Genomic DNA, 15,612 nt, shown 5'->3' on the forward strand with positions numbered 1-15,612 from the left:
TAGAAGGAATTACCAGCAGACTAGATGAAGCAGAGGACCGAATCAGCAATTTGGAAGACAAGATAGCATAAAACACCAATCAGAACAGCAAAAAGCAAAAAAATTTAAAATATGAGGATTGTTTAAGAGACCTCTGGGACAACATCAACATTTGTTTTAACAACATTTGAATCATAAGGGTACCAGTCATAAGAGAGAAAACAACAAATGGAGAACCTATTTGAAGAAATAATGACTCAAAACTTTCTTAACCTGGTGAAGGAAATAGACATACAAGTCCAGGAAGTGCAGAGAGTCCCAAACAGGATGAACCCAAACAGGCCCACACCTAGGCACATAATTAAAATGGCAAAGGTTAAAGACAAAGAGAGAATACTAAAACCAACAAGAGGAAGGCAACTAGTAATTTATAAGGGAGCTCCCATAAGACAGTCAGCTGATTTCTCAACAGAAACTTAGCAGGCTAGAAGGGTTTGGCAGGAAATAGCAACATGATAAAAAGCAAGGTACAACCAAGATTACTCTACCCAGCAAGGCTATCATTTAAAACCAAAGGACACATAAAGAGCTTCCTAGAAAAAAAAAAAAAAGAAATGTTAAAGGAGTTCATCACCACCAAACCAATCTTACAATAAATGTTAGAGGGATTTCTTCAAGATGGAAGAAAAAACTCAAAATTATGAATAATAAAATGGCAATTGCTACATATCTATTAACAATTACTTTCAATGTAAATGGACTACATGCTCCAATTAAGACATAGGCAGGCTGAATGAAAAAGAAAACAAAACCCTTACACATGCTGCCTACAAAACACTCACTTCAGATTGAAAGACACATAGAAACAGAAAGCAAAGGGATGGAAAAAAGGTATTTCATAAAACTGAAATGAAATAAAAAAATAAAAGCTGTGGTGGCAATACATATACCAGACAAAACAGACTTTAAAACAAAGGCACAAGACACAAAGAAGGACCCAGTAATCCCACTTCTGGGTTAATTACCAAGAAACCCAAAACGCTGCTTTGAGGGGATATGTGCATCCATATGTTCATTGCAGCATTGTTTACAATGGCCAAGATCTGGAGGCAGCTTGGGTGTCCATCGATGGAGAGGAGGTGGTATATATATACATACATATACATATACATATACATATACATATACATATACATATACATATACATATACATATATATATATATATACACACACACACACAATGGAATATTGCTTGGCCATGGAAGGGAATGGGTTCTTGCCATCTGTGGCAGCAGGGATGGACCTGGAGGGTATTGTGCTGAGTGGAGTGTCAGACAGAAAGAAAGATGCAATGTGATTTCACTTATATGTGGAATCTAAAGAATAAAATAAGCAAACAAAACAGAACACACTCATAAATACAGAGAACATTTTGATGGTTGCTAGACGGGAGGGTGGTTAGGAGTAGGTGAAAAGGGGAAGGGATTAAGAAGTACAAACTGCTGGTTACAAAACAGTCATGAGGATGTAAAGTACAGGGAATATAGTCAATAATATGGTAATAACTATGTATAGTGCCAGGTGAGTACTAGACTAGTCAGGGGATCACGTCTTAAATTCTATAAATGCCTAACCACTATGCTGTACACCTGAAATTAATATAAAATAATACTGAATGTCAAATGTAATTGAAAAATTATAAAAGGGGGAAAAAGTGAAAGGGAATAACAGGTCCAAATTTCCAGCTATAAAACAAATAAGTCATGGGGATGTAATATACATCATAGGGAAAATAATCAATAATATTGTGATAGCACAGTACGGTATCAGATTGTTGCTGGACTTATCATAGTGATCACTTCCTCAGGTATATAAATGTTGAATAACTATGGTGTACCCTGGAAACTAATACAATATTGTATGTTGACTGTATTTTTAATAAAAGCCTTTTTAAGAGACTTACATGAGAAACAAACCTACAATATTTATTTCTGAAAAGTTTTGGTCCAACACATAAGTCCATCAAGCACACACATCTTTAAAATACGTATTTAAAGTTGAAAGTTAATAAATACGTAGCTGTTTATATTTAAATATTTTTGAGTCTCTTCTAAATAAGCATTCATATACTCACAAAGGTGTCAATAGAAGTTTCATATTCATGTCATGGGCAAAAATTTGTTTATTGGTGGTATCAAACTTAGTATTTCAATTAGTCAAAAGTTTTCAATTTGAAATTCACTTCCCAAAAATGAAATAAAAACACATGCAATCAGTATTTCCATGTTTACCTATTTAATTTCCCTGAAAAACTAAAAAAATTAGTCCAGCTATACAAATATGAGGCACACATTAAAGAAGAGACATGTTTACCATCAAGAATTGTGGAATTTTTCTTTACAAGAACATTTCAAGGCCCAGATAATAAAAATACTTCAGGCAATACACAGTAAATATTTTCGTTTAATAGCACTGAAACTTTCTCTGGAATTGTTGTACATTATATCTATTACTTTTTAATAACACAGAGAAAATACAATTAGTAATGCAAATATTAAAGGTCAATCATCAAAATTAATGTTTAGCATAGACTATTATTTATATGCACAATGACAAGAGGTAGAATCATCAATTTGATTTAATATAAAATACATTTCTAGCATATAATATTTTTAAAATGAGAATTATCAATTTTATCTCAACCAATTCAAGTATTCATTCAGCAAGGGAACAATATAAACTCTTAAAAATTCAAGATTTACAGCTTAATATTAGAACTTTTCTCAATGTAATGCATAGAATATTCTGATCTGTACTGAACTACACTGTACAAAGATTTGTATCAATTGTTTTATAGCTTATAATCAAGTCTAACTGGTCACTAAACTTCCTTGACCAAAATATCACTGTAATTTTATGAGGGAAAGTCCTATAATAAGATGGATGTAATAATGGCCCCAATCTTTTCAAAAGCAGAATATGGAAGTTTTTGTTTTCAAAACTATGAATTTGGTTTTCCAAAATTTGGTTCCCAAAGCCAACTTCTAAATGTTACAGCAGAGGTGGGGCAGTAATGGAAATAAATGACTTAATGGAACTCTGAAGAAAAAAATAATTATCACAGATCTTAGTTTGAAAAACATATCTGGTGTAAGAGATATTCAGAATTACATAATAATGCTTATATCAAAGTTTATTGATTAGCTAAAGGGCAAAGAGTTAAGAAGCAAGTAGAATGTAATATTTGCTTCCAACAAAGCAGACCAAGTAATATGTTATGTGTTAGGGTGGAATAGGAAAGAACTCAAGCCAGGCAAAAATTTCCTTTTGGACTTTCTATATAAACATCTATTTTAGTTTTGGACTGTTCAGCAGTGTGCTCACTGATGGAAAGGAGGAACTCTGCCTACCCATAAAATGCTGCCCAGGCCAACAGGTCCTTGTCCATGGCTCCAGAAAGGCAGCTCAGCCTCTCAGATCCTTGGGGCCCCGTGGGAGCGTGGACATACATGGAGATGGAATCCAATTTGCATAGAGAGCTAAGCCATCCTAACAGGACTCTTCTAAAAGGACAGACTCTAGATAAAAAACATGGGTAAGTATCGGGCTTAAAAATGCCCGTAAGAAGTCATGATGTGACTTTGCTGTTCACTGGCCCTATGTTCTCCCAGAATCAGGGCTTTATAAAGTCCTGGAAATCCTCAGCTCCCTTTAGCTGTCTTGCCAAATAAAATCTTAATGAACATAGGTTAAGTCCTTTATGGGCTCTGGAATCCCTTCAACCCAATAGGCTACAGCTGTTTTAAGTAACTTTTGTTCCATTGGAAAATGTGGGAGGGTATTCTGATCTTATCTAAGTAAGATCAGTGGGTAAACACTGTTCACCCCAAACCAAATAATGCTGCCTTCAGGGAGATGTCAGAAAGAAAATCAAGTGATATTCCAAGAAAGCACATTGTACCCATGAGCAAAACCCTTCAGTGCAGCTCAAACCCGTTCTTTATGAGGAAGCTCCAAGCCACTTGGTCATTTCATCTGTTAGGCAACAGAAGTCTTTCTTATTTGAAAGTCACAAGCTTCTGAAGAACTTCAAGAACAATTTTATAACAAAAGCAATACTGCTCCTATACACATACATATGAAAAACAAAAGAATGTTAAGTAACTGAATGCCAATATCCATTGTTAGAGAACACATTTGTAATTTTCAACCACAAAGAAAAGTACCTAAAAGTAAACACTTAACCAAGAACTTCTTTACATAAATATAGTTTTTTGTTTTTTTTAACATCAGGAAGATTAATGACCACAATATAATTATTGGTCCAGAACGAGTTAACTGAAGGCTTAATTAAACAGATGGGAAAGTGACTCAATCTCAATCTCCTTATATCTTCCCTGGATAAATCAAATTTTAAACTTTTTATTTTAGATATAGTCTATGTCTCTCAGATAAGATAGTCCAAATAAAATGCTTTCATATCATTCAACATTGGCCTTAAAACAGGTCAACCTAAAGATTTAGGGGTACCTGTTTGTTTTCATTATCCATACTCTCTTGACCCCCCCCAGTGATTAATAACTAACCTGTGACATAAATGATATCATTTTATGACATGCCAATGACTTTAATACTTTAATGACAAGTAACTACCCCAAAATTGCTACCCAGAGATTTATGAAAAATAACTTTACGTATGTTACTTAAATAACACAGCATTATGGACAAATCTTATGTTTGGGCATCAGGAGACTTCAGTTTCAGTCTTGGCTCCTCTATTTGCCATCTGATTGACCTTATGGAACTGACTGCATTGCTCTGAACTTGAAGTTCTACATCAGTAATATCAGAACAAAATTAATGATTACCTCAAACAGTGAAAATGCAGTGAAATCATGTAGGTAAAAGAGCTTTATAAATGGTAAAGTGCTATACACAGTGTTAATTTTTGTATTTATTATTCTTCAAATTAGAATTTATGAGGTGAGAGCTTACCTTTGTTTGAACCATGCCATGACGTTGTTCTCTCATTTGGGCCACTATATTCCTGATGTTGAACTGCAACAGGATGATAGTAATTTTATATTATCCATATAGGGGGAAAACATAAACCTACAGATTGCCAAATAAGTACTCTATACTGCTTTCCAGGAAAAGAGATGTCAAGATTTAACCAGAAAGGTCTCATTTTCAGTCATAAGAAAATGCATTATTTTTAACCTAGTCTAATGGATAAGGAAGACTTGTTTAAGTGGGTTTCCAGGTAAAAGCAGGAAACAATCATTTATAACAAGAAATGCTCTCCAAAAGGAATAACAACAAATTTTCCCCTGTGTATACCTTTTTGTTCTCCACAGGGAGAACTTTAAGCAGCATTATGATTCTGGAAAAGTCTGAAGCATGGAAGACTTTTTCTGGCCACGATAGTAGCACAGCTGTTTCTCATAAAAAGAGCTCTCTCCACTCCCATGGAGACCCTGAGGGACAGCTGGCCCCACACTAGATTCTGCACGTGTGCGCGGAGACCCTCACTACCCCGAGGAGCTGTCAGGTCTGCAAAGGGCCATTGCTGGTCCACATGAGATGAGTCCAGAAGCTAGCAGTAAGCTTTAAAAACTGTTATGACAGTCTGATGCTGGCACAGCATCAAGAAGCATCATCAGTGGAACAGGATATAGACCAGCTGGGGTGTTGCTGAATTTGCCTGGAGAGTCACGTGTGGTATCAGCTGAGGATCAGTCATGTGCAGTAAGACCATGGTGACACATGAAAATTTTAAGGTTTGTCAACTATGACCCAAAAGTATATAAAAATCAGAGAAAATGTAAGCATTCTTTTATTTTTATAACTTGCCATTTCTATAATTATTTAAAAATTTAATTTAGCCTTTAAAATTTTTTATATTGAGATAATTATAGATACTCAGTAAGTTGTAAAAAAAAAAATGTACAGAGAAATCCTGCATATCCTTCACCCAGTTTCCCCAAATTATACCATCCTAGATAGCTATAGTATAATATCCAAACCAGAAAATTGGTCAAATTTTGAAATTGACTTTTTTTCATTCAGCATAATTGCCTTGTGATCCATCCAAATTGTTGTGTATATTATAATAGTAGTTCATTCCTTCTTATTGCTCAATAGTAGTATTCCATGGTATGGAAATGTACCAGTATTTTTTTAACCATCAACTTGCTGAAGGATATTGTGGGGGCAGAGCCCCAGAAAGAAGTTTCCAGGCTCTCGGCCTCACATAGACAGGTGCCTGGCTCAGGTAGTAAATGGCCATCAACTGTGATTGCATGGCCATCAGCTGTGGCTAGTTGGCCGTCAGCTGTAACCAGTGAGCCATTGGCCACTAATATAACTGCTGTGGCTACGCTAGCAGAGAAGAGGAGAAGAATGGGGGCCTAGCAAGAAGATGGCGGCTGGGCTGGCAAGCGTGGATGGCGGTTTGCGGACAGTGTGGATTCAGCCTCCAGTGAGAGTCTAGTGCCGCCAGAGAGAATATAGTGGTATGACTCCCCTACCTATGGCTCTGTGGGTGTTCCTTTTTGGCCTCACCATATCCTGCGTTCTTGTGTGGGGAGCAGGAGCAGAGACCCCGCAGGCCGCCCCGCATGACAAATGGCGCAGCGAGCAGGGTCTCCCGCACGACAAATGGCGCAGCGAGCAGGGTATGGTGCCGGCCAAGGCTCTCCCAAGAGTGGTGGAGCAGTTTGTGTGTATGAACACTCAGTCTCTGGAAGACCAGGAGGAGAAGCTGCCGGAGAGCTGGACCCCCGTGGATGGGTGGGAGGACGTGGACGGTTCTCAACCAGCACAGGAAAAGCCATGCAGCTGCTGGAGAAATGGAGCCCCGTGGAGAGGTGGAAAGATGTGAACGGTTCCCCAACCAGCACAGGCCGGAGAAAGCAAAGGTTGTTGCGGCCCTGTGGGCCGGGAAGTTCCTGCTCAGGCAGCCCAGATGCAGGACTTGTCCCAGGAGGAAAGGCTTGCTGAGTCCTCCATGGGAGATAAGGGTGAGGTCAAGGTCGTCCCTCACCCCCACGACAGCCCTGGTGAATGACTATGGGCTATGGGGAATTGCCTTCCATCCCTAATTTAATGGACAGCTTAACTGTTTATTTGGGAACATACCACCATGTAGTGGAACTGGGGGATATTTGCTTTTGTGTCTTGACTGGCCACCATTGAGAATATGTAAGCACCTTGATTTTGAGTCACTGTTGTTCCAGCAGGGTACCCTGAGAGGCCCAGAGAGAGTGGCAGTGCCCTGAGAGCCCTGGCTGTGTCCAGGAAGTGTGGCTGTGCCCACAGAGAGTAGCAGTGCCCTGAGAGCCCTGGCTGAGTCCAGGAATTCTGGTTGAGCCCTGAGATGCCCTGGCTGTGCCCAGGAAGTTGGGCTGTTCCCAGAGAGAGTGGCAGTGCCCTGAGAGCCCTGGCTGAGTCCAGGAAGTCTGGCTGTGCCCTGAAGATGCCCTGGCTGTGCCCAGGAAGTCGGGCTGTTCCCAGAGAGAGTGTCAGTGCCCTGAGAAACCCTGGCTGTGCCCGGGGAAACTAGTGGTACCCTAAGAAGTCCAGGAAGTCTGGCTGTGCCCAGAAGTACTGGTGGTGCCCTGAGAAACCCTGGCTGTGCCCAGAGAGCCTGGCTGTGTCCAGGATGTTGCACTCACCTCCAGGCTCCTTGCACAGGTCCCCTCGCGGAAGACGCTTGTCGTGTAGATTGTGAGGCGAGAGCCTGTAGGGGTGGAGTGTGGGGACAGAGCCCCAGAAAGAAGTTTCCAGGCTCTCGGCCTCACATAGACAGGTGCCAGCCTCAGGTAGTAAATGGCCATCAACTGTGCAATTGCATGGCCATCAGCTGTGGCTAGTTGGCCGTCAGCTGTAACCAGTGAGCCATTGGCCACTAATATAACTGCTGTGGCTACGCTAGCAGAGAAGAGGAGAAGAATAGGGGCTAGCAAGAAGATGGCGGCTGGGCTGGCAAGCGTGGATGGCGGTTTGCGGACAGTGTGGATCCAGCCTCCAGTGAGAGTATAGTGCCGCCAGAAAGAATATAGTGGTATGACTCCCCTACCTATGGCTCCGTGGGTGTTCCTTTTTGGCCTCACCATATCCTGCGTTCTTGTGTGGGGAGCGGGAGCAGAGACCCCGCAGGCTGCCCCGCACGACAAATGGCGCAGCGAGCAGGGTCTCTAGCACGACAGATATCTAGGCTGTTACTAATTTTTGGCTATTATGAATAGATCTGCTGTGAGCATTTGTTTGAACATAAGTTTTCATTTCTCTGGGATAAATACCCAAGAGTGCTATTGTTGGGGTTATATGGTAAGCTTAGTTTAGTTTTGGTTTGTTTTTCTAAATAATTTTTTATTTTTAAGAAATAGTGAAAACACTATTTTCCAGAATAGGTATACCATTTTACATTTCCACAACTAATGTATGATTAATCCAGTTTCTTCAAATCTTGACCAGCATTTGGTGGTATTACGATTTTTTATATTAGCTTTTTTGATAGATGTCCAGTGATAGTTCATCATGGTTTGAATTCCATTTTCCTAAAGGCTAATGAAGCTGAGCATCTTTTCATGTGCTTATTTGTCATCTCTATATCCTCTTCAGTGAAATGTCTGTTCATGTCTTTTACCCATCTTATAACTGGATTGATTTGGTGGCATTTTATACAACTGTGTTTTAAGGGTTCTTGATATATGCTAGATGTAAGACCTATCTTGGACATGTGGCTCACAAACAGTTTCTCCAAGTCTGTAGCGTGTCTTTTCATCCCCTTCATGGGGCCTGACACAGAACAAATTATTTTAATTTGCTTTCCCCCTAATATCAGTGATGGCAAGATGTCTTCTCTCACCTGTATTTAACACAGCCCTTGAAGTTCTAGGTAGCATGATAAGGCCAGAAAAAGAAATGAAGCATACAGATGGGAAAGCAAGGGATAAATATGTCCCTATTTGTGGATGGAATGATTGTCTATGTAGAAAATCTCAAGGAATCTAAAAACAAAACAGAACAAAAAAATCCTCTTAGCACTAATGAGTTCAACAAGATCACAGGATGGATATAAGATCAATATACAAAAATCAATCACACTTCTACATAGTAACAATGAACGCGTGGAAACTGATAGTAAAAACACAATACCATTTACAATCACTCCAAAGAAAAAGAAATAAGGTAAGTAAGTCTAACATAACAGGTTCAGGAACTGTTAAGATGAAAATGACAAAATGGTGATGGAAAAGAATCAAAGACCAAACTAAATGGAGAGATATATCATGTTCATGTATTGAAAGATTCAACATAGCAAAGATATCAATTCTCCCCAAATTGATCTAGATTTAAAGCAATTCCTATAAAAATCCCTGGAAGGTTTCTTTTTGTTGTTGTTGTTTTTTGTAGAGGTATACAAGCTAATTCTAAAATTTTGGGGGAAGACACAGACCCCATAATCATTAAAACAATTTTAAATTTTAAAAAGAAGAATAACATGAGAAGAATCACTCTGCCTGATATGAAGAGTTACTATATATCTATAGTAATTCAAAGTGTGGTATTAGTAAAAGGATAGACACATAGCTCAATGGAACAGAATTCAGAACCAGAAATAGGCCCATTATGCCCAGTGATTTTTAACAGAGGAGTACAAGCAATTCAATAGTTTCAACAAATGGTGCAGGAACAACTAAACATCTATAGACCAAAAAAAGAAAGAAAGAAAAGTAAACTTTTGACCTAAACCTCATATCTTATACAAACATCAACTCAAAATAGATTATGAACTTAAATGTAAAACGTAAAACTACAGAACTTTCAGAAATCAGCACAGGAAAATTCTTTGGGATCAACGCTGGGTGGTGAATATTTGATTTGGCACCAACAGCATGATCCATCAAAGGAAATATTGATAAAATGAAACCTCACTGAATTTAAAAACCACCACTTCCTTGAAAGCCTGTTTTTAATTTGTAATAGAAGATTAGACAAATTATGGAAATAAATTTGTATTATCACTATAACCTCAAATTACTGATGGCAAAACCAGCTTCACTGGACTGTCTTATCAAGAAAAGACACAGCTTTCTGAATGCAGCTGTATGGTTAACAAAAGATGATAACGGAAGTGAATGCAGAGAAATGAAGACTAAAATTGTTCATGTTAATTTTCCCTGGAATTAGGATACCTCACATATTGAGTTTTATAACTTATTGATTGTGAATTGCTAGAAACTACGCTTGTGTTAACTGTAAAGATGTATTGGCTAATGAAGCATAGCAACCACTAAAATTACTTGTCATGTACATACAAAAAATAATAATGTAAAAGACAAAAGAATTTTTTTAAAGAATGTTAAGTTAAAAGCCAACAGAAGCTGATGCCCAATATTTCACATGTAAGACTAATAATGCTGTGTAGACTAACAAAATAGCACTTTGAATTGCTAAGACTAAAAATCCATATACGATTGCAAAGACAATGGTGAAAGACTGCATTAAAGATGTTTTCTTGGAAATTTTGGGTGACTGTGTGGCAAAAAAGATAGTTAAAGTACCATTTATTAATGACACAACAGCGTGATGAATTCAGGGACTGGTTAATGATATGGGGTGTTACCAATTTATGAAACAGATAAAAGCACCAAATTATTTACTATTGCAACTTAATCAATGCACAGACATTGCTAACAGTGATTCTTTCAGTATATATAATTTGAATATGCTGTGGTACAATAAAGGAAGAATTCTTCCTTTATTCATTTTGATTAGTGACAAACACAGCTAGTTCTAAATTGTACAAAAACTACATAGTCAACAAAGGTGATTTGGAGCTTAAGGTTTGTGTAGGATTATGCCCTGGTACGGGAACAGCAATAACCAGAAAACAGTCTAAGGTCTTTATATGGATTAAGGAATTTACGCCAAAACATATATCAACACACTGCTTCATCAAGGAAGTCTTTACAAGAAGAAACTTCCAGATGAACTAAACTGTATGCTTAGTGTTGTAGCAAGAATTTTTAATTATGCAAAGGCTAATGTGTAAAGTTTTAGATTAGTCACTTCATTATGTGATAGTGTGGTAATTGACAGTTCCCAACTGTTATTGCATACTGGAGACGGTGAGAGGGGAAAGTTCTGTGGAAATGTTTGAACTCCAGAGCAATCTCAGTGTTTCTGTAAGATGAGAGCTAGTTTGTTCCCAAAGTTTCAAGGACTTTCAGGCAGGTTTGATTAAAACTGAAAATGGCTAAAAAAATAACAATAAAAAGAAATAGGTGTTGGGATGCAGCAAAAGCAGTTTTAAGAGGGAAATTTATATCATTACAGGCCTATCTCAAAAAACAAGAAAAATCCCAAATCAATAACCTCACGTTATACCTTAAAGAACTAGAAAAAGAGGAACAAGTGAAACCCAAGGTCAGCAGACGAAAGGAAATAATAAAAATCAGAGCAGAACTAAATGAAATAGAGAACAAAAAGACAATAGAAAAAATTAATGTGACAAAGACCTGGTTCTTTGAAAAGATTAACAAAATTGACAAACCCTTGGCTAGATTCACTAAGATAAAAAGAGAGAAGACACTAATTAACAAAATCAGAAATGAAAAAGAGGACGTTATCACAGACATCACAGAAATACAAAGGATCATCCAAGAATACTATGAAGGAACTATATGCCACCAAATTCAATAACCTAAAAGAAATGGACAAGTTCTTAGAAACATATAGCCTTCCAAGGCTGAACCATGAAGAACTGGAAAATCTAAACAGACCAATCACCAGTAACGAAATTAAATCAGCCATCCAAAACCTCAAAAGCAAAAGTCCTGGACCAGATGGCTTCACGGATGAATTCTACCAAACCTTCAAAGAGGATCTAATACCAATCCTGCTCAAACTCTTCCAAAATATTGAAGAAGAGACAGTACTCCCTAACTCATTTTATGAGGCCAACATTACCCTGATACCAAAACCTGCCAAGGACAACACAAAAAGAGAGAACTACAGACCAATATCTCTGATGAATACAGATGCAAAAATCCTTAACAAAATTCTAGCAAATCAAATGCAACAATGTTTTAAAAAGATTATTCATCACGACCAAGTGGGGTTCATCCCAAGGGCACAAGGATGGTTCAACATATGCAAATCCATCAATGTGACACATCACATAAACAAAATACAGGACAAAAATCGTATGATTATATCAATTGATGAAGAAAAAGCATTTGACAAGATACAACATCCATGTATGATTGAAACACTTAATAACATAGGCATAGAAGGAAAATACCTTAACATAATAAAGGCCATATATGACAAACCCTCAGCTAATCTCATAATTAATGGAGAAAAACTGAAGCCCTTTGCTCTACGTTCACGTACACGACAGGGCTGTCCCCTATCACCTCTGCTTTTCAACATAGTGTTGGAAGTCCTTGCCAGAGCAATCAGGCAAGAGAAAGAAATAAAAGGCATCTAAACTGGGAATGAGGAGTTAAATTGTCACTCTTTGCAGATGACATGATGCTATATATAGAAAACCCTAAAGACTCCACCAAAAAGCTATTAGAAACAATCAACGAATACAGTAACGCGGCCTACAACAAAACCAACGTGCAAAAGTCCATTGCATTCCTATATACTAACAATGAAATCTCAGAAAAAGAAAAATAATTTCCTTTCGCAATTGCAGCAAAAAGAATAAAATACCTAGGAATAAACCTAACCAAGGATGAGAAAGACCTATATGCTGAACTGTAAGACATTTTTTAAAGAAATTGAGAAGACACAAAGAAATGGAAAGACATTCCGTGCTCATGGATTGGAAGAATCAACATAGTTAAAATGGCCATATTACCCAAAGCAATATACAGATTTAATGCAATCCCCATCAAAATCCCAATGGCATTTTTTTACAGAAATAGAACAAAAAATCATCAGATTTGTTTAGAACCACAAAAGAGCAAATAGCCAAATAGCCAAAGCAATCTTAAGAAAAAAGAACAATGCTGGAGGTATCACATTCCCTGACTTTAGCTTGTACTACAGGGCAACAATAATCAAAACAGCATGGTACAAAAAGCTAAAACCATTCCCCTTAAAATCAGGAACAAGGCAAGGTTGCCCACTTTCTCCACTTCTATTCAACATAGTGCTGGAAGTTCTAGCCACAGCAATCAAACAAGAAAAAGAAATAAAAGGCATCCAAATCGGTAAGGAGGAAGTAAAACTGTCATTATATGCAGATGATATGATACTATATTTAGAGAACCCTAAAGACTCCACCAAGAAACTATTAGAGCTGATAGATGAATTTAGTAAAGTAGCAGGATACAAAATTAATATTCAGAAATCAGTTGCATTTGTATATACCAATAATAAAACATCAGAAGGAGAAATTTAAAAAGCAATTCCATTTACAATTGCTCCAAAGACTATAAAATACCTGGGAATAAATTTAACCAAAGAAGTAAAAGATCTGTACTCAGAAAATTATAAGACACTGAAGAAAGAAATGAAAGAAGATACAAATAGATGGAAACACATACCATGTTCATGGATAGGAAGAATTAATATAGTTAAAATGTCCATACTGCCTAAGGCAATATACATATTCAACGCAATTCCTATCAAACTACCAACGACATTTTTCACAGAAATAGAACATATAATCCTAAAATTTATATGGGACAACAAAAGACCCCAGATATCCTCAGCAATCTTGAGAAATAAGAACAAAGTGGAAGGTATAACAATACCTGACTTCAAATTATACTACAAGGCTACAGTAATCAAAACAGCATGGTACTGGCATAGAAACAGACCCATAGATCAATGGAACAGAATAGAGAGTCCAGAAATAAATCCATGCCTATATGGCCATTTAATCTATGACAATGGAAGCAAGAATGTACGGTGGGGTAAAGACAGTCTATTCAATAAATGGTGCTGGGAAACCTGGACAGACACATGCAAAAAGATGAAGCTGGATCACCTCCTTACACCACATACAAAAATAAATTCAAAATGGCTTAAAGATTTAAATGTAAGATCTGAAACCATAAAATTCCTAGAAGAAAATATAGGAAGAAACTTCACAGACATTACCCGGAGTAAGATTTTTACTGATATATCCCCTCGCGCAAGAGAAGTAAGAGAAAAAATAAACATGTGGGATTACATCAAACTAAAAAGCTTTTTCACAGCAAAGGAAACCATCAGTAAAACAAAAAGGGATCCTACTGAATGGGAAAAGATATTTGCCCATGATATATCTGATAAGGGGTTAATATCACAAATTTATAAAAAACTCACTCAACTCAACTCCAAAAAAACAAACAACCCAATTAAAAAATGGGCAGAGGACATGAAGAGACATTTTTCTAAAAAGGACATACAGATGGCAAACAGACATATGAAGAAATGTTCAACCTCACTAACCATCAGAGAAATGCAAATAAAAACCACAATGAGATACCACCTCACCCCAGTCAAGATGGCTATCATCAATAAATCAACAAACAACAAGTGCTGGCGTGGATGTGGAGAAAAGGGAACGCTGGTGCACTGTTGGTGGGAATGCAGATTGGTGCAGCCACTATGGAAAACAGTTTGGAGGTATCTCAAAAATCTGAAAATGGAACTACCTTATGATCCAGCAATCCCACTCCTAGGTATCTATCCGGAGAAATCCAAAACTCCAATTCAAAAATCTTTATGCACTCCTATGTTTATTGCAGCACTATACACAATAGCCAAGACCTGGAAACAACCGAAATGCCCATCAGTAGATGACTGGATTAAGAAACTGTGGTACATTTATATAATGGAGTATTACGCAGCCATAAAGAAGAAAGAAATCTTACCATTTGCAACAACATGGATGGACCTAGAGAACATTATGTTAAGTGAAATAAGTCAGAAAGAGAAAGACAAATACCATATGATCTCACTTATATGCGGAATCTAAAGAAAAGAATAAGTGAATGAACTAATCAGAGACAGTTTTGGAAACATGGAGGAAAAACAGGGTTGCTAGAGGGGCGGGGGGGTGGGGATAAGGGGAAGGTGAGAGGTTTAGAAAATAGTCGGTAACCACAAGATGGTTGTGGGGTTTTGAAAATTAATTTGGGGAACGTACAGAGGGATAGTGGATGGGGGGAGGGGGGTTCACACAGTGTGAGGGATATAAATGATAAACGTCTAAGTTTTGCTTTGTCTTGTGCACCTGAAACTAAAAAAAAAAAGAAAAGAAAAGAAAAACCACAATGAGATTCCACTTCACATCCACTAGGATGGCCATAATCAACAAAACAAAAAATAAAAACTGTTGTCCAAGAAAAAAAAACAAAAACAAAAACAGCATGGTACAGAAAAACAGACACATAGACCAATGGAATAGAATTGAGAACCCAGAAATAAAACCACATCAATATGGACAGATAATATTTGACAAAGAAGCAAAAATCATACAATGGAGAAAAGACAGCCTCTTCAATAAATGGTGCTGGGAGAATTGGATAGCCACGTGCAAAAGAATGAAACTGGACTGCTATCTGTCACTATGTACCAAAATTAATTCAAAATGGATCAAAGACTTAAGCATAA

General features: G+C 37.5%; 1 protein-coding gene across 2 annotated transcripts in view; it reads right to left on the reverse strand.

Annotated features, from left to right (window-relative positions):
- Positions 1-2,747: 2,747 nt before the first annotated feature.
- PTPN20 (protein tyrosine phosphatase non-receptor type 20) overlaps positions 2,748-15,612 on the reverse strand; it is a 48,686-nt gene continuing 35,821 nt past the window's right edge. For both annotated transcript variants that reach the window (XM_019718076.2, XM_074338675.1), the window contains 2 exons: positions 4,978-5,040; positions 2,748-4,106 (listed from right to left, as the gene is read on the reverse strand). In XM_019718076.2, coding sequence (XP_019573635.1) covers positions 4,041-4,106; positions 4,978-5,040 — 129 coding nt within the window. In that variant the 3' untranslated portion in view covers positions 2,748-4,040. The remainder of the gene's footprint in view (positions 4,107-4,977; positions 5,041-15,612) is intronic.

This window comes from Rhinolophus sinicus, linkage group LG07 (assembly GCF_036562045.2).
Source record: "Rhinolophus sinicus isolate RSC01 linkage group LG07, ASM3656204v1, whole genome shotgun sequence".
Lineage (NCBI taxonomy): Eukaryota > Metazoa > Chordata > Mammalia > Chiroptera > Rhinolophidae > Rhinolophus > Rhinolophus sinicus.